This window comes from Xiphophorus maculatus, chromosome 15 (genome assembly GCF_002775205.1).
Source record: "Xiphophorus maculatus strain JP 163 A chromosome 15, X_maculatus-5.0-male, whole genome shotgun sequence".
Lineage (NCBI taxonomy): Eukaryota > Metazoa > Chordata > Actinopteri > Cyprinodontiformes > Poeciliidae > Xiphophorus > Xiphophorus maculatus.
The window spans coordinates 748,758-772,748 of NC_036457.1; the positions used below are offsets into that span (position 1 = coordinate 748,758).

The 23,991-nt window shown below is 34.1% G+C and overlaps 1 protein-coding gene across 1 annotated transcript; it reads right to left on the reverse strand.

Annotated features, from left to right (window-relative positions):
• Positions 1-2,573: 2,573 nt before the first annotated feature.
• Positions 2,574-18,957, reverse strand: rab10 (RAB10, member RAS oncogene family). Its single transcript, XM_005803422.2, has 6 exons — positions 18,235-18,957; positions 9,549-9,609; positions 8,007-8,145; positions 6,022-6,111; positions 4,270-4,371; positions 2,574-3,697 (listed from the first exon to the last, which is right to left on the reverse strand). Exons 1-6 carry the CDS (start codon positions 18,359-18,361, stop codon positions 3,611-3,613), a joined length of 606 nt encoding a protein of 201 aa, XP_005803479.1. The 5' UTR covers positions 18,362-18,957; the 3' UTR covers positions 2,574-3,610.
• Between the last annotated feature and the right edge of the window lie 5,034 nt (positions 18,958-23,991).

Sequence of the window (23,991 nt, forward strand, 5' to 3'; positions counted from 1 at the left end):
ACTACAATAATAATAATAATAATGGAGGAAGTGGGTTGCGGTCTAAGAGAGAAATTCAAATGATTGACTTTGAATCAATCATTTGCCCATTTAGTATTTCACAAGATGAGTGGCAATCCTGTTCATGGTGCTGAGATACAGTTTTAAAACGGGGCTAGAATCGCTGCTGGATAAACTCAATAGATAACATGGATTCAAATTCAAATAATTTTAGTTCAAACAGTAAATCTAAGCTTTATGACACAATGGTATATATTAGTGTTCATTTAAGATTTTTACTTTAAAGCAAGTAAAGGGTTTAACAGACATAATATTTTGGATCAATTTTAAAAGCATTTTCACATATTTGGGTTACAGGAAAGTATGTTCATGTACCGTAGACGTGGCTCGACTGTTCTGCCTGTTGTAGGCCAGCAGATGGCGCCACCGACTGGAAACGTCACTCCGACCTCGGATAACTCTCTACTCTTCCTCCAGAGCCGAAAATCTTCATTTCAAAATGAAAGGAAAACTTACCTTCATCTGGAAAAAAGACTTTGTTTAAACTTGTCCCAATTAATCAATGAATGATTTAATCGCATGATAAATTAAATTAGATTTTTCTTTGATAAAACACCATCTTATGGTGGGTGACATGTTTCTGGGTGACATTTTTCAAATTAAAAACTTTTATCCAGTAAGATTTGCACCTTATTAAATCAACATCTTAAACTTGAACACCGGTTCTTTTATGTAGCTACACAGGGCAAGATATTAAAAATTTTAAAATGTCAACTTTTTTCAATTTAGTAACCTCAAAGTCATTTATTCATGAATGAAGTTTGGACTAAAACCAGATATGAAGCTAATTATTTACCAAGCGGTGTTCTGGTTAGATATGTGTAAACACACTGGAGTCACATGAAGGTGCTGAAAAAGATCAACCTACATTGTTATATCAATGTTTATACTTTTTTACCATGTTATTTAAAATTCCCTGTTTCCAAAAGCAGAAGTCATTTTTTAATTTAAAAAATGTCTTAATTCTGCACCATAATTAAGAAGTGTTACAAATGTATTAGATTGTTTTATTCATCCCATTACATTTCTCTTGGCTGTTAGGTCATTAATTTAAATAATCTCATTTTTAATAGCTTACGTGGTTAAATAAAGGTTGAATGAGAAACATACATCTGAATTTCTGTTCTACTGTCAGAGCTACAAAGAAATCAATAGTTAAATGTATTGATTATTTACAGCTTTTAACAGAAGATTTAATAAATTAGGATATACAGCCCAATTAGATTTATTTGTTGGATTAAAAATAACCTTCAAAAGGGTATTAAAAATACTTTTCATAAAGCCCACATTTCTGTTTTTAAACCGTTAATTGGTTTTATATTCTAAATTTAAACAAGTTTTTCATTAGATGTTAGAAAATCTAATGAAAAGTTACTTTTCAATAATGTTTCTAATTTATTGAAAGGGTCTGCATTTAATTTAAAAAATGAGCTACACAAATGATCTTCATAATTATTGTTTACATTGCACAAGACGTTTTTCTTCCTGACATTTTTAAGATTAGGAGAAAATAAGCTCCGGCCACCAGAGGGCGCCAAGTGACAATTTGTATATTTGCTTCAAAGAACCGTTTTTATTGTCGATGCAGATAAAATGTTTTGTACCATTAAGGATACAATCAATAGAAATTTTATGAAAAAAGTCATTTTAATTTAATGTGCAACTATGTTGAACGTTTATTAAAAGAAATAACCAGTATTCTTTTCTTAATTTTCCTTTTAATATGACGGTTTTGTTATGCAAAGATGATTTAAATGCATTTATTGATCCAAATATGTAAGAGGAGTTCACTAGAATATAATTTGTGCCAATCGATGTTTAACTGAAAGGTTCAAATAACATTTATGTACAACAAATTACAATATTAGAGAGTATTAGGACCAGGCTAAGAAAAAAAATTTAATTACAAGAATAAAGTCATAAATTTAGAAGAAAAATGTAAAGTCATAATAATACGAGAACAGTTGTACGACAGTAATTCAACGTAATATAAGAGTAAAGTCGTAATAATACGAGAATAAACTCATTACGATGATAAAGTCGAAATAGTGTCAGAATAAACTCATTACAAAATAGTATGACAATAAGTTGACGTAAAACAAGATTAAAGTCGTAAAAATATGAAAATAAAGTTGTAATATTTGAGAATAGACGTATACTTCTATTTCAACGTAGTACTTGGTAGTATGAAAATAAAACCATAAGACGAGAATAAACATTAGGCGAGTAAAGTTGTACAACATTAAGTCAAAGTAATACGAGAATAAAATATTAGTAGAATGAAGTAATTTTATTATGACTCCAACACTATGCATGTTGAGCATCTTGTGAAGTTATACTTTATCATAATTTTATGACTTTCTCCCACTTTATTCCTGTAATATGGCTTTATTCTTATAATTAAAAAGATAAAAATAAGGACCCAATACTCCGTCGTACAACAGTTTTAACCACTGATTTAGTCACCAGTTCTGAAACCGACTTCAAGTCGCACATGATTGAGGACAAACAAGTTTACTTAAACAAGCTTATTTTTTTAATGGATCTGCAAAACTGTTTGAATTTCCAAAGAGAACTCATGTACCTCCCGCCCACAGTTACCCAGTGGCAAACGTTACACAATGTTACAGAAACGTCTCCAACCCAAAGAAACCTGCATGCAAAAAAAAAGAAAAATAGGGGAAAAAATAGAAAGAAAAAACAAACTCAAATATAAAGTAAAATAATCAATACAGATAAAAATAAAATATCAATAAACAGGACATATTATATAATGCCGTTCTCTTGGCTGAAGGAGAAATTCAAACGCTTTAGTTCGATTCAGTTCGGCTTCTTTGTAACTGACAGATTATTGAGCTGTAATTTCATTGGGTAGATGTGGCTCCACCCACCACAAAGCCCCGCCCCTGTCTTCCATATAAGGCACAGGACAAAATAAACTCCCACATACAAAAGGAGCTAGCCACGCCTCTGTCACTTGGTAAAGAAGTGTAAATCAACAAATACGGTAAGATGACAGAAAGCCCACTAAAGTGTACAAAATGTTTTTCCTATTTATATATTTTCATTTTTTATAATTTTTTTTTTTTTTGCCTGATTTTTTTTTTCTTTTTGTTTAGTTTTACTTTGAGTTCCTCTGAAGGTGAGAGCTGTGGGTGGGCAGTGGCGATGGGACAGGAGGAAGGGAGCTCAGGCAAAAAAAAAAAAAAAAAAAAGGAAATATTAAAAATATGAGATAATTTAAAACAAATGACAAGAAACGTGACTGTATTTCTCCTTTTATCAGAAATAAAAATGATCATCAGATGCACGGTGGAGGAACATGAGGTGGAGAAGAACGGGGTGGGTGGGGCGAGTGAAGTGGTTTATTGTTTTATTCTGATCAAGAGACAAAATGGTGGTGTGAGAGAAAACTCATGAGACAGGTTAAGAGGGCGAGACGGTTAGAGTTAGCAGTTAGAGAGATTGTGTGTGTGAGAGAGAAGGTGTGTGTGTGTGTGTGTGTGTGTGTGTGTGCGCGTTAGTGTGGGTGAAACTGAGTTGTTGTTGTTCAGCTGCAGCACTTGCTCTTCCAGCCTGTTACTCCACCTCCACTGCTGATGTCCACATTTTCACTGTTGGGCTCTTTTACAGGCGTCTGTGCAAGAAAAATAAATAAAAATAAACATCATGAATCACACTTTACCCCACAGCAGGTTTAGGTACTCACTAGTTACATTTACTTTAGTAACCTTATGGACAAAATGTACTTCTTGCTTTTACTACAAAGTATTGCTCGTCTTCTGTGAGTAAACTTTCTGGATTTTTACCCACTGAATGAAAAACAAACATTTTTTAACCAAAAATTCACCAGATTGGCACCTTCAATTTCTGATAAAGTTTTATATTCAAAGAAACCAATTTGGAAAACTGTTTTTCACCTGATTTTGTCATTTATGTAAATGATTTTGGTCTTTGAAATGCCAGCCCTTCCACTTAACTTCATATTTTGGTTCGGTTGAAGAGGGAATTTTCAGATATGAAAGTCCAGGAAAACTTGCGTCGTCTTGGTGACAAAAGTCACCTGATGCCCTTTATGATCCCCAGACGGTGTTGAGCATTTATTTTATCTAAAACATCTCATCTGAAAAGGAATGCTGGAAGACCTCCCTCACTTATCGACTTTCTGACGCAACAAACACAAACTTTGATGTGAAAAGCAACACAAACCTTTCTGAGGATGTCTTCTGCTAACGTGAGGAAAGCCTTCTCGATGTTGATGTTGGCCTTAGCGCTCGTCTCAAAAAACCTAATGCCATGCTCCCTTGCAATCTATGAACACAAACAAACAAAACAGACTTAGAAGCCACAGATGTTCAGAGAAAGTCCAGTCTAAATATAATGTTGCTGATCTTCTTTGCAGGGCTGAGATCATGTATCGCTGGTTTATTGCACAACACTTTCATCAGGTAAAATGGTGAGTGAGCAGCTGATGTCTCATGGGGTGAAAAGGAAACTCATTGTAATCAAACTGAGTAAAAGTCCAAATTTTAACAAACAGTGCAAACCATCAATGAAAATATCCATGAAACCTCAAAATCCCAGTTGGCACAAGAATAATGTCCTGTTTGTAACATTTAAAACATTTGTTAACATTAATTGATCCATTTTAAATTAACTATTATTTTAGTAATTGATTATTCTGATGACTAATCGGATTTAAAAAATGGCACATTCTACAGATTTTTCATTTAGCCACTTAATATTTTATTTAAAATAAAAAGAAATTAAGTTTTTTTTCTCCAAAGAGTTTTTGCGGCGCTAGTGGCTCGTATTTTTTTTCTACAGACAGGAAGGAGGGTGAGGAGAGGGGGGGGGGATGCGGTAAAGGTCGTCAGGACCGGGAGTCGAACCCGCGACATCCGCATCGAGGACCAAGGCCTCCAAACGTGGGGCGTGCTAACCCCTGCGCCGCCATCGTAGCACGCCTCTACTTAATTTTATACAATATTACAAACACATTAAAATATGCAAGTAAACAATCAATTTCGGCTGCCATTACTGACTACTTTAGTAATCGATTACTCTGATGATTAACTGGGTAATCCAAGGATTTTTCATTTAACCAGTTAGGATTATTTTATACATTAAGACATACAGATTCAAGTAAAAAATCTATTATTTTTTAAAATGAGAAAATAAATATGTTGTTGCCTAAAATACAATAAAATCATTTCTTCGGTGAATTTGAATTGGGTGAAGACAAAACTTTGCCACATGAAGAGATTTGGGTAAAATCTTTACAGACAAATGTGTTTAAATCCAAAATGTACATTAGTTTGGACTTAATTAGGCTCTAAATCTATTCATTTTTTTAGCAAATGGTCTTTTTTTTGAGCCTGCATATTCCAGTTAATGATTACTAAACTAGTAATCAATTGACAATCATTTTATTTAATTGAAATTAATACAATTAATCGGTTCAGGCCTGATTGTAACACAGCAATTCAGAAAGTTCCTCCTCAAAAGTGCTGATTGCTTAAGAGGCTTTTCCACCAGAATTACAGCCAAAAATAACCCAGTTTTAGCTGCTGGCAACATAATTAATTACCTGTAAAACCCATTTTTAAGTGGATCCTTGTGGTAGCTATTAGCTCAGCAGTCGGTATAAAATATAAAGTTATTTTTGCAGGATAAACTATGTTGTGCAAAGCTTAATATGATGCAGCAAATTATGTTGTGACAACGTAGCTGTGGATTTTAAGCTGAAGCAACTGAATCAAAATGTGAAAATGTTCTTATAAAATTCTTTAGTTTGTGCTAAAAGACTATAATCGATGTGATAATCTCCAACACATCACATATGAGGAACATTTTCCCAGATTTTCTGCAATAATCTGAGCTTGAAAACTAGCAGCAACAATTCAGCCAAACAACAGAGAATATTGACGATGAACGTCTCAGGTGGGTCGGTCGGCTCACCTGCTCTCCCTTGGCTTTCGGTACAACCCTCTTGTCCTCCATGTCACACTTGTTGCCTAGCAGCATTCTCTCAACATCTTCATTTGCATGCTGAAAACAGAGTAAATAATGGTTATTTTAAATAATTTGGTTAATTTCTTAGGATCCTTTTAATAAGAACAATTCCAAGATTTATTTTGCTAATAAATATCCTAAGCAAAAACAAACCTGAGTGATATTTTGACATGCTGAACATGTTTGATAATTCCCATTTAATAATCTGTCAAATCTAGACTCAACTATTGAACACTAAACATTTTCAATGCACAAACAGGAATCTGTGATTAGATTTATTAGTTAATCCCAAGTTATTATTAAAGTAACGCAGAAAAGTAAAACACAGTAGGAGTGTAACAGGTAATAAACCTTTATGGATGAAACTCCACTAAAAACCCACCTGTTTAGGATTGTATTTGAAACGTAATCAATTATTAATTTATTGATGGAACTTGACTTAATGTCGTGTTGTGATTATTGATTCTATGTTTCATTGTGTTTCTGTTTGTTATGATGTAAAGCACTTTGAAATGCCTGCTGCTGAAATGTGCTATACAAATAAAATTTGATTTTTTGATTGATAAAAAAGTGACAATAAATGACATAATTTAAACATATAAAAGCTATTAGCTTTTCAGAAATTCAAATATATATAAAAAAAATTATAATAATGCTAAATAATAGAAAACAATACAAATGTAATATTGTTTTATCCCCAAAAAATTAGGTCAAATCATAAACATAGTAATTTAACGGTTAATCATCATTATAAATTAAAATAAAAATAATTTAATGGCAAATAATATCTACCAATAATATTAATACTATCACAAAAAGGTTAAAAAATGTAAATAGTTTTGTGGCGTTTAATTATCAGAAGAAAAAAAATTAATGGTAAATAAATATCTAAATAGTGCAGATACTACCACAAAAAATTAAAATAAGGTTAAATAAAAAAAGTATTAATTTAATGGTTAATCGTCATAAAAAATTATCTTAATTTAATTGTAAATAATAATAAAAAAAACCAAATATGAATTATACTGAGGCTACCATAAAAATAGAAAAATAAATAGTAAATAATAAAAAATATAGCAATTTAAAAAGTTAATCATCAACATAAAAACTCTATAAATAACAATTACCAAGAAGTCAAGAGTTTATTATTGAACAATAAAAATAAGAAAAACTTGCCCCTACTCTAACAAAATCTTTAACCTATTTTAATATAGTGTCGGAATATAAAAAGTATTTTTAAAAATTATTTGAATTACATTTTTAAATACTTACAGTAAAATTTGGTTTTTAATTGTACAGAATGATTTAGCAATACAGTTAAAATGTCAAATCTGTTACCTGATTTACATGTAACGTGTCTCTGATACACTGTTTTAATCTAAAAATGCCAAAAGTAATCATTCTTTCATAATCTGAAACTACTTGTACATTTACTGATGTTTCAAAGGCGTAGTTCATCTTAAAATAAAACAGACTAGTCACACTAAAGAAAGTCACCGTCACGACTTTCCTGCTCAAATTAGTAAAAGTTGGTAAGAAACAGAAGACATTTGTCGCGTTCAATAGTTTATTCAAATAGCTTTTTTTCCACTAGATTAACAACAAAAAAATAGAGAAAACTGGTTTAAAATCTCAGCTTCTTTGGGGTTTAGAGCAACAAATGAAAAGTCAACTTCTCAGCAGGAAATTCAACGTTTCCTTTCCTCTTTAAAAACAGCAATGGTGACACAAATTACAATGACAAGGTCAGATGGCCTCGCCCAGTTTGGCCCGATACTTTCCACTCAAAACGCACCAACTAGTCTTTACTGTCCATGAGCAAAGAGTTCAGGTTTGCCTTTAAAACAAACTACAAACTGTATCTAATCAATACAGATCCACTGAACTATTCCTGTTTTGTCCTGTTGGCTGCATTAGTTTCTGATTCTCACCTCATCAATGTTGCGCAGCCATTTGCTGATGTTTTCGAAGCTCTTGGCGTTAGTGATGTCATAGACCAGCATGATGCCCATAGCGCCTCTGTAGTACGAGGTGGTGATGGTGTGGAACCGTTCCTGGCCTGCTGTGTCCCTACACAGCAAAGGTTTCACTTAGAAATGCTAAATTTATCATCAAATAAATCCAGATAATACAAAATAAATAAAATTGTGGGCTGCACAGTGGCGCAGTTAGTAGCACTGTTGCATTGCAGCAGCCATTCCTCTCCCTTAGCGTCTGATTTTAGCCAGTAAGATCTATAATATCATTGTTATTGTTGGCATAAAAACATTCCCATCTTGTATGGATGCAAATTTCAAGAACATAACCTGAAAATGCTGAGCGTTTTCAGTGTTGATGCATTTAAAAAAACACAAATTTTTTCTTTTTATTTTAGCATTTCACCTGCAAAAAGCCAATAAAATAAATTAAAAAATCAATTTCAGTTACAATTTTCAGCATAATCTTGTCTTCCAACAAGACTGTTGAGGTTTATGTGACGTTTTATGTTTAATGCAACTGGACATAAGGAGTTAAATTAATTTAACTCCAAGAGTCTCCCATTTGTTTAATCCAAAAAGCCAGAAGTCTCAACAGGTAGATTCCTGCAATGTTTACATGCATCCCTGCTGCAACGCAGCTGAATAAAACGGCTAATTATAGCGTCAGCATGCTATCAAGTTTGGTAAAGAGCAGTTAATTAGATTCAGGGGAGTTGTAGCAAAAATGTATATAACAGCTGAAACAACCCAACAAAAAAAAATGGATAATGAAGTCTGTGTAAGCAAAACTGTCCTTCAAAAAGGGGCTGGTTGAGACCAAAACACCAGATTGAAGCTTTTTGTCATCCAGTCTTTGGTAGAAAAGTGAACCATAAAAAGACAATCACACAACTTATTGAGCTTATTTTAAATTAGATATTTAATTGATAAATTGCTAAGGCTGTTGCTGTGCACAGATCCCTAACCACGAGACTATTGTTCACCTATTAAAACATCAATGCCAGACGTTTGCCATAAAGAACCAGGATTAGTGGAATAATTTGTAGTGAAAGTCTAGATTGGATTTTATGGAAACATTTGGAAATATTAACATTTGGACATAAACAAACCCAACTGTGAAAAAGAGACAGCTCCATGCCTGATGTAATAAGCAATAAATCAATTAAAACAAGCAGAATAATTTCCATTATTGTTTTATTCGTGTCTCTCTGTTTCTACCAAAGACTGGATGATGAAACGCTTCAGTCTGCTGTGCTGCACTTGGAAAGCAGACGGTTAAACTCCAGTTGGTGGAAATTATCCGCAGCGGACCAACAATGATGCAGCAAATGTCCTGATGGACTGCTGGTGACCATTTCCTGTTCTTACATACTTCAAGGCTTGAGGGAGTTTTGTCAAACAGATGTTGTACTATGATACAAGTGAGAAACTGAAGTAGCCACACAAATAAAAAAGTTGGCAGTCTCCACATAAAATTTTTAAAAAAGGACTTACCAAATCTGTAGTTTGATCTTCTTTCCTTGTAATTCAACAGTTTTAATCTTGAAGTCTATTCCTGTAAAGAAAAACAGACGTGTCAGACGCATTTTACATATTTGTGCGAGTTTATTTGAGTGACTACACAAAGAAAATTGATTAACTGAAGTAGGGCTGAAACGATTAATCAAATTCATTGTGATTAATTGGTTGAAATCAATTAATCGTCTACTGAAATATACAGACAAAAATTATAAAAGTTATTTAGTGGGGGAAAAACATATTTAGAGCTGTAATTAAGCCAAAACTGTATAATATATATATATACACATTTTGTATTTGAACATGTTTTATAATTTTATCTCCCTGTTCAGACTTACTAAAGGAATGCTCATTTTCTTATTTAATATGGAACAGAATTATTTGTATATTTGCATCTTTCAATGTATTTCTAATGTATGAAAAAGGCTCGAGTGTTTAAATGAACAATATGTAGAATGTGACATTTTTATCCAATTGTCAGAATAATTGACAGATTAATCGATTACTTATGTAGTTTTGTGGCAATTACACGAAAACAGACGAGTCAGATGAAAGCCAAAGAAAGACATTAAGGAGAAGATGAACGGAAAAAGAAAGAACGTGTTTCGATTCTGAAGTTGTTTGTTCCTTTAACCCCAACAGTTCAGGCTGAAATCGAGGTAAAAACCAAAAATAAATAAATAATGCAAAAACAAGCCAATTTATTTTATTAGCCCCAATAATAATCAATGCTAATTTGGAGGAGATGCCCAATTTGAATCAAACCTGCTTCAGTCATTTAATCTATTTCGTCATTATCAACCTCATTATCATCAAATTTAATGTGCCAGTAATGTCTGATGTTGAAGTTTTGGGAGATATTTATCTTTCTGAAGTAACAATGCATGATGAGAAATGGACGGAATATCACAAACTTTTAGCCAAATACTAGCAGATGCTCAGAGCAAAAAAAACCCAAAAAAACATTATCTTCAGATTCTAGTTTTTATTAGAGGATTAAACTCAATACAGATACTAATGAAAATACTGTTTTAAACACATAGAAGTGTTTATATCCCAAGTGAAAGTATATACCCTGGAGTTTTATTTTTATAATTATTGCTCATCTTTAGTATGCATCTATGAACTTCTATTGCCTTTCACTGTGCTTCTGATTAAAATGAATTTATCCACTGAGCAACAAATAAAGCATTATTCTGGTCTATAATGTTTTCTTTTTCACTGCATACAACAAGAGGCTACAGTTTGGACAATAATCCATGCAAAGGTATTCAGCAGCTGTTCAGTTTGTGTTTCTGATCATTTTCCGCCACACTTTCTTTGGTGATCATGTTGCTATGGTATGAGTAGTTTCTGCTCAAATATTCTCTTATTATTGTGCCAAACGTTTTGCATACTTTAAATATAAATTAAAAAGCAAATTAAGTGTTTGCACAGTGGCGCAGTTGGTAGCACTGTTGCCATGCAGCAAGAAAGTCCTGGGTTCGATTCCCGGCCGGGGTCTTTCTGCATGGAGTTTGCATGTTCTCCCTGTGCATGCGTGGGTTCTCTCCAGGTACTCCGGCTTCCTCCCAAAGTCCAAAAACATGACTGTCAGGTTAATTGGTCTCTCTAAATTCTCCCTGTGTGCCTGGTTGTGTGTCCTGTCTGTCTCTGTGTTGCCCTGCGACAGACTGGTGACCTGTCCAGGTGACCCTGCCTCTCGCCTGGAACGTAGCTGGAGAGGCAGCAGCACCTCCTGACCCCATTAGGGACAAGGGTGAACAGAAAACGGATGGATGGATTTCAAACAATATTTCACATTACAGAAGATCTTTTCTTCCCTCTGGAAGGAGTTTGATATACAAGTATTTTTGTTTTGAGGTGTTATGATAGAATAGAATACAAATTAATTTATGGCACCTACTTTGGGAAGAACTGTGACATTGAATTGTGATTTTCAAAAGACATTTAGGTCAAATATTGTAAAATTAAGCATTTTAAAGCACTAATTTTAAGAAGTCTGAAACCGGTTTGCACCAAAGTGAAATAAACCAGCACTAAAACTAGTTAGAAAAGTTTTCATGATTTGGTTGAAGGTCTAGTCTACACCCTGTGATTCATTGCTTTATGTGAACCTCGTTTTTCTGTCAGTTCTGCTTCAGTAAGGACGTTTTCCTGGTCAAAAAGTTGAAGAAACAGCTGCGTTTTAAGTGGGGTGGAGTCGCACAATAACGAAGAACTGCCTGCCAAAATGTGACTCACCAGATATTATGGACACCCTTAGAGGAGAAGGAGTGGGAAAGAAAGTTTTAGTTGCTTCAAAAGACGCATAAATAATATAATCTGGGAAGATGTATAGAGAAAAAGGGACAGTTTTATTGATAACAGCCCATTATTTTTAAACACTGGTCTCAGCACTGGGAAGTTGAGTAAAAGAGAAAAAAAACAACATTCACTGGAAACTAGACATACTTCCCTAAAATAGGACTTCAATGACAATCTAAACTGAAAGATAATCAATTCTTTCCAAACACAAATACAAGGCACTTTCCAGTTGCTGTGGAAATAAAAAAAACAACCAAAAAGCATTTTTTAAATGACAGATCATCAGTGCAGATATTAAGGAAGAGCCAGGTCGTCCTGAAGAAAAGCAGCCTGAAAAGGATAATGACGGAGGGGATTTCCCAGCCGGGTATTTTGAGAAGCAGCTGTCTCTGAAAAGGTATGAGACCTGGGTCGGAGGAAGACAACATTCCTCTTCCAGGTTTTCAGTTCTGCTCTTTACACAGTTTTGGTCCACTCAAAGTCTGCAGTAAGGGGTAGGAAGATTATTTCCATACACCTATGCTCAATACGCTTCAGCTAAACACAGTTTAAAATAATTTTATATCAAAACAATAACAATCTGGAGTCATTAAACATATGTAGTCATGGTTAATACAGTTAATGAAAGGAGCAACTTCACCCCAAATCTTAACAGAGTCCATTTTTATAAAGTAAGGCTGCAACTAATGATTATTTTAGTGATCGATTAATCGGTTGTTTTGATGATTAATTGGATTTTTTTAAAAGGCACATTCTGTGGCTTTTTTATTTTTAATATTTTATATAATATTAAAAATACATACAAGATGCAAATAAGCAATTCAATTCCTATTTTAATTAAGAAATAGCATTTTATTGCCTAAAATGCAACAAGATGTTGCATTTTATTAGGTGACGTCATATATATAATATATTATACATCCATAGACAAACATTTATTGCCTAAATAAATAAATGTCCTTATTTATGTATATAAATAAGTGTTTATTTAGGCAATTAAAGATTTTATTGCCTAAAATGCAATAAAATATGTATTTTATTGCACTAACATTTTATTGCAAAGCATTACTTCAATCATTTGTAGCAACGGATGTATCCGCAGTAAAAGAAAGAAAAAACTTCTGAAATCAAATGTGAAAAGCTCGGCCCTTTCCGCTTGTATTGTTTTCCACAGAATTTAAACCGGGTGAAGATAAAACTAACATTTACAAAAGGTTTTTGATTTTATCTAAAATGTAGATATATATTTTTGGCTTTGTTACTATTCTGAATATGTTGTTCTTTAAGCAAATTGTCTTTTTTGAGTCTATATACATCAGTTAACGATTAGCCGATTACTAAATTAGTTGATCTCAATAATTGATTAATCACAATTAATCATTTCAGCCCCAATTTCAAGCTCACAAAACTGATTTATAAAATTTGGTTTCCATGCTGTTATGTTTTGCAAGTATTTCAAGAGAATGGACTGCGTTTGATTTTGGAACTTTAATATTTTATTTTGGACGTTTTTTTAACGAATGAACAGTAAATAGAAAAGAAATTACTGAAAAAGCCAGTTAAAAAATAACTTGAGGAATCACTAGGGAATACATTTCAAATTGCAATTATTTCCCAGGCAGCAGCACCAAAAAAACGGCACAAAATATTTCGAGTGATTCCGATTATTGCTGGCAACTTTACAAATGTAAATTAAAGGTGAAAGAAAGATAAAAATACAAGTTTCCTAAACTGAAATCAGCACCATGTGGGAGCAGTTTCTGCTAAATCCCAATTTTCATGTTGCAAACAACAATCAGGTCTGAAATGCAGAAAAAACTCGAGCAGCCTTTTAGATTGCACACCAAAAATGACATGAAATATAATCTTACACGATGAAAATGCTGGAATATTTCACACTATTTAAAAGCCAGTGGTTATAGCAGAGTATGTAAGTGTATCCAAGTCGTAAAATGTGAATTACTAATCAATTTACCATCGGTAAGTACCTAAACTTTTCCCCCAAAGCGCAGCTGAACGTGAATAAAGTTTTCTCCTTTGCACTGATTGGTAATAACTTTGAAAGTTTAGCAGTGGTTATAACGGAGTTTATTTCTGGTTACACAGAGAAAACATTTATTACAACTTGCGAGTTTCTAGTTTTACACCTGAGCCGTGAGGTTACGAGAAAATGGGCCGTGTCATTGCTTCTGGTTTATTTATGTCTAACAGGTTTCAGATGAGATCTCCATTTAACTTTGCTCTTTTCACAATTTAGACAAGTTTCACCAAACAATCGACTTTAAAAAAATAGGATACGTTACGTTCAATTTAAAAACAAACGACAAAAAAAACAAAAACAATGACAACTAAAACCTGTTCTGCTGACTTTAGGATGTTGAATTCATTTCCACATTTCTATAAATGAAAACAGAAAAACCTGTTGCTGCTGCCAAGACCAGCAGGCCAGGGCCAAAGATCACTCTTCTTCTTTCTTCTTCTCTCTGAAAAGCTTGTTGGTCTACTGTATTTAAGAACTACAACAAAGATCTTAAAGGTTTGGGTTTACTCTGCCCTTTTTAAGTCATTTGAGTAAGAAGACTGACTGTATTAAATAAATACAAAAACACAATCCTACCAAGTATTTTTGTTTCTAGTAACTTTCAGTTAAATATACAAGGTTTCCCCCTGAAAACTTGCTAAGCCCGGTGGTTGGGCCGTTGTGTTGGAGTTAAAAAATGTTTAAAGTTGACAGGAAATTTAAAATCTCACTTGATAATTATGTGTTATTGACATATTGGAATATTAATACCTGAACACTAACTATAAACCCTTAAAAAATGCAAACATTTTATAAAGGCTCGGAAAAAAAAGGTGGGGCGCACAAGTAAAGCCTGGTGGCCCGCCAGGCTTATAATACACTGGGTGAAACCTTGATATAGGAGTCAACAAATCCTTAATACCGATGAAAAAGTTCTAGCTTCACTGTTAGGTTTCATCTTTAACTTTGGAAAAATGTCCAGTTATAAGAAAAGTAATCTGCGTGTAGAACTAGAACTTTTTCATCGTTAAGGAATTATTGACTTAAAACAAGCTCATATATGTCGTACAAAGTTACTTGTAAGTGTACAAAGATATTTCTTTAACTAGACCAAAAATACTTGGTAAGAGTTTTTGCAGTGTAGTACAAGTCGAAGCAAAGGTGCAGAATGAAAAGCAGAAGTCTTCATGTATTGGCAAGCTCTGCAACAGCGAAGCAGTTCATGTCTCAACTACGACAAATTAATCCAACTTGGACGCCGCTGGAAACAGCTGCTTATACTCAGGATAACTTAACAAGACATAAGTTATTAAAAAGAAACGTCGAAACGAAAGCCGAGTCCAAAGGATCAGGGACAATAATGTCAGAGCACTCTAATGTTTCATTACTACTCAGCACGGGTCTTAAGCAATAAGAGTAAATGGAGGCCTCGCTTTGGCTGCCCCGGGATTTGACATACTTTGACACTTAACTCATGCAAGTGCGATTTTAGATGCAAGTGTAAAGCAAGGTAGAGAAAAGAGGCTGATGATGCCACCTTGGAGGATTGTTTATGATCTAAGGCATTCATACACTCACAAATCAAAGCTTCTTTGCTTTCCAGTTGCAAAAAACTGTTAACTTGTAATGCTACATAAATTGCTTAAATACACCCAACAGGTTTGTTTGTTTGTTTATCCTTAAGACAACAATCACCGATATAATTCTGCAATTGTTATACAGAGTTTTGTTGACCTTATTTCAATGATCAAGTCATTAAGTCATCTTGTGTCATGTTGTGGCAACAGCTACAAAGTCCTAAAGCCAGAGAACCAGTTTATGGTTAACGTCACCTCGTCTGTAGCCAAAATATTTTAACAAAACTGACTTGTTTCTTTTATCCCCCCAACAAAGTCTCCAGTGGTATATCCTGGTTTTTATTATTCAGCTATAGCTGAAAAAAAATCAATGTCACTTATTGGCCATATTTTACAACACCAATGTGAATCTGTGTGCCAGTAATACTCCACCGATTTAGTTTTATCCAAAACAAATACCATGCAAAGTTTAAACTGTTTAGCTTTTTGTATTAGGTACAGAATTTATTGACAATAAAAATGCTAATTTCTGTCTAACTTAACATGTAATAATTATAGAATAGGCAGAGTGCAGCTGTATGTTTCTTTCTTTCAGCAGAGAAAATTTGGCTGGTCTGAAATAATTTAAGTCATGGAAACTAAAAGAGCAACTCTATCACTCTATGAAGTTTAAAAAAATAAAGTTGCCAAGCTACAAGACACAATAACGTCAAATAGAGACTGCAGGATGGCTACATTAATAATTAGCCCAAGTAATTAACCAGCTACTATCAGCTAATTATGTTTGTGTTAATCTATAGAGAGCAAAAGATTTAAAAAATACATTACAGTTACATTACTGTAACTGTAATAATCATGACGTTATAAAATTTTAGTAGCAGTAGAAAGAACTATTGCTTTTAGGCTGTAAACAAACAAACAAACAAAAAACCAATTTGGACTTTTATTTTATTAGCGATATACAATGAAACAATGGTCCTAATGTGAAAATTTCCTACTTCTACTCCCACTTTTGGAAGTTTCCTTTTTCTACTCTTGCAACAACAACAAAAAATTATTTCAACATCCTCAATTACATTTCTTTGGATGAGAGGAATCTATTTTGCTACCTAAAATAGGCTACCATTTATCAGTAATGCTACTTTAATTTATACTTTTCAATTTTGGAAAGGCAATTATTATTTAACCTATTGTTATTATGGAAAGGATACTTATTAAGCCTTAAATCAACTGTAAAAGTAACAAGAAAATCTAATATATGTTTGCAAACCCCCTAAATATTTTGAACTACTTTCCCAAAAGTGTTCAGCAACAGGTGGGGCAGGGCAGTGCTGCATTACTCTATGGCAAGAACTTTAAAGGTATAGATAGCTATAACTTTTAAGTATAAAAACTTTACAGTTTAAAAACTTTGGTTTGCATTAATACTGATACAAAATATGACTGAAAATAAAGATTGTGAAGTTTTAGTGGCAGATTTGCAAAACCTTAAACTGTATGTAATGATAGATTTATACCACTTCTATTATTACTGCTAAAAATGCTCTAAAATATGTTGTATTGTATTTTGATAATTTTACCTTGACATTGCTCATCCCTTTTTGAAAGCATATTTTTTTTATTTGTAACAGGTGCATTACTGCTTTTTGCTCTGCAGGTTTCACAATACAATTAAAACAGATTACTTTCTATTGTGAGTCAAAATTATCAGGTTACCTATAAAAAAAAACACACCTAGAATTCAATTTATTTGTTTACTGCCTGGTAGCAACATAGCAAAAATGTTTAGTCCTATAAAACAAGGTTTTTATTTGTCTGAATAGAGGTACAATTATTTTTATAACCCACATAGTTTATATTTTTATGCTATTTACCAAAATCAAAATGACTTGATCGAATCAGTTCTCTATTTATTAGCTTTTCTAATCCTGACAAAATCTGCATACATCTCAAAAGTGCAACAAATGATAATAATAAATGTGGTTGATCCATTGCTTTCTAATGTTTTTGACACATTTGTGTACAATTTTATGCTAAGACCTATGGAACCTATTAGGAATAACGCTAATTTTTGTGATGAATAACAAGTTTTTATGTAAATTAATAACAAAAACCGCTGCAGTTGTTTGTTTTGAAATTAAAGACATTATCTTAGCATTATTTGAATTTTATTATAATGTCCTTTCAATTCGATATATAGTTCTTTTGAGTGTTGCTTGTTTTGAGCTTTTATACTGTGGTGGCTTTTATAAACAAATATACACGAAATATACAAGAGATACTGTCTAATTTGTAAAAGCAAACAAAGAATATTTATTATCTGACTGTATTGGAGAAGCTAATGCTTGTCATTTGGTTTGAGGAATACTTTTCAGAGTTAGTCACAGTATGGCCGCCCTTCACTGCTACCAACACGTCGTCGTTAGCCACTGACATGACAAAACATTCCTCTACATTAACAAACACTTACAGCCGGTGTGGATGTAAACTATCACAATGCTTTATTCACTTAATTAAGAAGCAACAAAAACAGACGTTATGGATCATCTAGTAGTTTTTTTAAATAATAATCCGAGGCCTGGAGAAACGATGCATGCTAGCAAAGCAGCTAACCAAATATGTCCTGCCTACCATTTCCAGCTGCATGGTGGGGGTCAGACGACTTTCCCAGCTGTCAAAAACCTCCGACAGAGGTCGGAAACTATCAGGAACACCTCCAACTACAAACCCAGTTGTGTGCGTCACCTGGACTTCTTACCTATGGTAGAGATGAAGGTTGTGTTGAAGGCGTCGTCAGAGAAGCGGAACAGCACGCAGGTCTTCCCCACACCCGAGTCGCCGATCAGCAGCAGCTTGAACAGCAAGTCGTACGTCTTTTTCGCCATTGAAAAATAAGTATGTGTTCACCCAGATACAAAAAGAAACAAAGGAAAAACTAGCACGGCTACGTGAAGTCTAATTCCAGCTCCGTGGCCAACTTGACCAACCCGCTCCAGCCCTCCTGGCTGTTAACAGTTAACAATCTGGGATTTGTTGATTAGCTTTGGCGAGCTAGTAGTAGGCTAAAATATCACCCAAATAAGGAACCCAAAGACGTGTCCAAGAAGTTGATATATCCCGAACTGTATCTTCTCTTACAACATGAGAACAAAAGGCAAAAAAATGGTATCTCCTCCCGTGTGATTCCTCTTTTCCACTCTCTTTTCTCCCACACAGTCGGGACAAAATGGCTTCTCTCTACGTCTCTGCCCCAACTCACTCTTTCTTCAAACTAACTGCGAGCTAATTCAAATTCTCCGCACACGCCGTCATTCCAGGGCCCCGCCGAGAGCTCGACTGAGAAGAACTGGGAATAAACCAAACATGAAAGTGAATTAAATTCACTGTCTAATTGGTGTAATTTAGCTTTTCAGATGAGATTAGAGCAGAAATACAGACGACCGCCGTCGCCTTCGAATAGGAGCCACAGTGGCGACTCCCTGGACCAATGGACACGCCTTCTCCCAGCCTTTCTGTCAAAATATAAGCTTTTGATTGGTTACTGAATCTGCCACTTAGTTGTATAACTTACTGTGATTGGTTAAAAAGGTAAAGCTCAACCAGTCAAGGGGCGTGCTTTAAGCGTGACCGATAGGCCAAATGTTACTGCGTGAATCACCCGGACATTACGGCGCAGAAGTCCCTTTGCCTCCCAGTGTGAAAACCCCCTATTGAGCCAACATGGACGCCAGTTTCATGCGGATCTCTGGCCGCTCGGGTGTGTTTTCATGGCAAGTTTGCACTTGATGAGGTGACCATCCCAGCTGTGAGTCAGGCAAAGTGATGTCATATAAGTACTTCGGTGCTTTTTTACGGGCGTTTCCCCACAATGAACCTTTGGGGTCACATAAAAAATATCGTCGGAAGACTTTTGTCTTTATTTTACAATTGAATATTATGACTGTGGTGGAAGATTTTGCTTGCATGTCATGCCAATCTCTCTTTTCGCGTTGAAAGTTAAAGAATAGTTCGTAAAAAGTTGTCTAAAGTAAATTTTAATCTCATATTGTGGTCTCAAACTCTTGCACCTGTGAAAGCTTACGGATCTATTATTATGATTAAAAAAAAAACTTATATCAGAATCAACCTTATTGGCCAAGGAATTTGATTTTGGTTCTTTTGCTTTCAATAAAGATACACATAAATTTGGTAGTAAATTAAAAATAATTTGTTTGAAGAAGATATGTAAATATACAGCTTAATCAAAAAATGTCACGCTTAAATTAGTGCAAATGAACGTAACATTGGTTTGAGTGTTCATTATGAAGTAGAAACTGTCTCCATGATGGCTCTTCTTTTTTTTTTGCAAATACCATCAACTCAGTGGTAAAAGTCTGGATAATTTAAGTCCAGGATGTGTGGGGTCTGCAGTATTTTGTTTAATTTCCTAAAAACCCAACTCTCTATTCACCACTGGTAATGCTGGCCATGCTTCGTTTCCCATGCATCCTTTGCTCTTTCATTGGTATTTGACATGAAACACCAACACAAAGCAGCATATTTTTGTGAAGATAAAGGATAACTTAATGCTTCCAGTCTTGCCATTTCTACTCATTTGGCTTTGGTCCTGGTCATAGCTCCCGCTGTATGTCGGATTCCATTGTAACATGATCATGTTGAAGAATGTAGCACTTGAAATGTTGTTTCATAACTTAATCCTTCTGTAAATGTCTCCACCATTGAAATTAAAAGTTGTGGTTATATGTGTTAAAATGACAAAATGTGCATATTTGAACCTTCAAGGCATTGTATCCTAAGAGGAAGTGTCAATATACACACCAGTGATGCAAGGGATTTTAGTGTTAACTTCATCTGGCACTGTCTGAGAGACTTTTCTTCCGCCTGTCCGAGCAGTTTGACTCAGGCCCTCTTAGGAATGCCCAGTATGCTCAGATTCTTACTCCCAAGTACAGACTTGACGCAAACTGAGGAAGGAAGAAGCACATAAATAAAGAAAGAAGAAAATGAAGCAGTTAAACAAGACTGCGTAGATTGAGTCCACCCTGGAAGCCCTGTGTTGTAAAAGAACATGAAAAGAAAACCACACAATGAATAGAAAACCTTTAGTAAACAGCTAAAATATAACCTGATTGTGTTGCTGAATTGAAAGCTACACAATCAGATCTAAAAAAAGAAAAAGAAAACTTGTTTTTATGGTATTCAGGGAAGTAAAATATCCAGGACATTATGATTTTATACTGTGGGAGATCTTTGCAATGTTTCTTTGTATTGGCACTCAGCCAAGTCAAGGTCTCCCAAGCAAAGACAAGCAGAAACAGGAAGTGAATATTATGAATGATGAAAACCCCATAACACACATAAAAGTAAAGAACATTAGATGAAATGTATTCAAGTCCTGAAGAAACTAAAAGGTACTTGCAGTTTAATATATCAAATAGAGGTTAAAAGGTTAAATTGGTATTGTTAGCTCCACATTAGACTGGTTGTCTTCCTACTCATCTGGTAGAACCATCTCTATTAGGGGGAAACACCGTTCCCCTAACCCACCACAGGACGTCCTCGGTCCAGTAGCATTCACTTTCCAAAATTTTTATTTTACTTATTCTATTTATGACCTTTCTTACCACTTCTATGTTGATAAAGAATGAACTTGTCATGAATGTTAACACAAAGACTGTAAGTGTTCGCTGCACTCAAATTGTAATAAAATAGTCTCTTAAAATAAAATAGTTCCAACTTGCTCAACAACCAAATCCAGAATTTGTATCGTTGGTGTAATATTTTAATTTGAATATAAAACCTGTTTCACATTTGTGTTTATTCTCCTTTAAGGAATATTAGATTGGATTTCCTCCAACATAATGGTATGTTAGGGCAAAACTATAAGTTGTGGAGTTCCACATGGCTCAATCATTGGTCCATAAGAAGTTTGCTAACATTTTCATTAGCTAGCTGCAGTGGGTCTTTTTTTTTACATTTCCTATCATTTGTATATGATGACAGTCTTATATAAAGCTCTTCTAAGTTGTTGTCATAATTTTTGGGTAAACATTTAATCTTCCTTGGGGTTTGATTATGGGTAAAATCTAATACTTGTTTTCCTTTCATTAAAGATGCATTTAAAACTTTGGTATATGTTTACCAGGCAAGATAAATAATTATTTTCTCATGTACAAGTTATTCAAAACATGGCCTGGTCAACATGTGTTTTGGAACTTTTGTTGAATGAACTGTATGTCTTTTTGTGCTTTGTGACTGTATGATTTTTGAGCTTTAAATTTATAAATTTGACATAAGGACCAAATATGCAGACACTAATTGCCAAATAAAGCAGCTTTTTATAGATCCCCACTAAGACATTAAGTTCTAACCGGATTAAATAAATGTTCTATTTTGCAATTTGGCAAATCAAAGATAATTTGTTACTTAAATTTCTGCATCTCATCATCACATAACTGTTCCTCCACAGCTGTGCAACCTTTTGTTACAGTAATAAATCATGCGTTTGCGCAGAAGTTTTTTTTTTCTTTTCAGACTGAGATACATTCCTGAATTTTTTGCTGCAAGGGGCCCCCAGGATTCATCTGGCATTCCCACAGCTAGTCAGAGACTACCTCTCACATCTCTTCAAGCTTTGGCAAAGACAAGCAGAGAAGTCTGTCTTTACATGCACCTATTTTGCATGCAAACATCTAGTGTTTGAAAGTGAGTTGGACTGCATTTGGTTTTTATTTGACAACTCAGAAAGTGAGGAAGCTGGAAGAGTAAGAGGGTTGAAGGGGTGTAACCAAGGAGCAGTGTGTGCTATGCATATAAATTGGCTCTTTCCCTAAACTCTATTTGGTTCAAAGAAAAGCCTTTCAACATTTTCTTTTCCTATTGGAACTTATTGTATTAACACAAAGTGCCAAACTCTTGAATTCTGCTAATAAAGATCAGATTATTTGGGGGATTTTTGTTGATTGTAAGCTAACCATTATACTTTTTCAGTTACAAAATGTGAGATTTTTAATTTTGATTAAACAAAAGTATTATCATTTGAGTCAAAAAGTAATTATTTATCAGAAAATGATCACATAAACATTTAGCCTCTCTAGGAAATAAGTTAAAAGGGGAACACCTGAGTTACACTGAAAGTACAGGTAATTCTCCATTGTTTGCCAAAAAAGACTTCCTCCCACACACTGGCTTGTAAATGAAGCACACATTTGTGATGAAAAGGAACAGAGTCATTTCAAAATATCAGTTACCTGATGCCAAAAAAATTGTGAGCTCTGGTGATTTCCCCGTGTGGCTGAAGCTTTCCACTCTGATTAGAGAAACCACGTCAGTGCAGATCTTTACAGAATCACTCGTTTATAACACATAGATTATAAATGACGGAGAATCGCTCAAAAATACTCAGGGTCACCTTGAAAATTACTTTCCAAGCTTGTACCCTCTAAAAGACGACATAGACCATTTGTAGGTCAAATAAAGTCACCATTCCGCATTTATTTCACCAGAGGGCGCTGTTGTGCCAAACTTGGCAAAGCTGGGGAAATATTTTCACTTTTTATTTTGGGTTCTGATTTTATACTAATTGGGGAAAAGAACATTGTAATATTTCGGAAGTCAATCACATTATGAATAACAAAAAATACAAATTTAAAAACACAAAATTTTCCATGCATGACTCATCGGTTTCTGTTAAAAATCAGTAGTGGTTGTTATGTGGCATAAAAATTCCCCCACCGGGGGAATCTTTATTGTTTTTGATAGTAATTCAGAGAATTCCATTTTCAACTTACCCAGATTATCCACGTTTAATAAACTTTGATGAATAGTTTTTCAGGTGTGCAGACGTCAGTTTGTTACATCAGCCTACTTAAGTGGAAAATTATGACAAGCTTCTGAACAAAAAATTGGCAAAATTAAGTCAAATTTGAAAGAATTCATTCTCATTTATAAGGATATACTGTGTGTTCACGAGTAACATTATTTTTTGTTAAATTTTTAGCTGAAATTCAGCTTTCCAGTTGTAAGCCAGACTGTTTATCCATAACCGTTTACACATTAAACTAAAGAGGTTCTCCTAAAAACAGATTTCTGTAGGTTGGGTTTTATTTTATTGATTCAGTGATTCAACTCTTGTAGAACCAGTTGGTTTAAGACATAGCATTCACATTAATCCTGGGGAACTCGTCTTAAAATCCTAATACATTTGTTCTCTAGGACAAAAAAAATGCTTCCCAAAAACTGCTAAAAATATATTAGCTATTGATATTTTGTACACTCTAAACAAGGCAGTCTTTTAAAATTACTTCAATCTGAATTGTTTCAAATATTTTTTACATTCTATGAGTTTTAAACTCCTTAAAGATAAATATATCTCTCTGAAACCCCGAAGAATACTTAAATAAAATCCATGAAACACATATTTGAGTGATAAAGTGATTAGGCGCTAAGATTATTAGCTGATTTTGATTAATCTTTATTTTCATTTCTTTCATATTGTCATTTGTTTCTTTCTTTC

Excerpts from the sequence above, each read along its gene's own strand:
- rab10 (XM_005803422.2), bottom strand. The coding sequence starts at position 18,361 with ATGGCGAAAAAGACGTACGACTTGCTGTTCAAGCTGCTGCTGATCGGC. Across the intron at positions 8,146-9,548 it reads AAGATCAAACTACAGATTTG|GGACACAGCAGGCCAGGAAC; the intron begins GTAAGTCCTTTT and ends TTTGCTGTGTAG. Across the intron at positions 4,372-6,021 it reads CGAAAGCCAAGGGAGAGCAG|ATTGCAAGGGAGCATGGCAT; the intron begins GTGAGCCGACCG and ends TTGTGTTCATAG.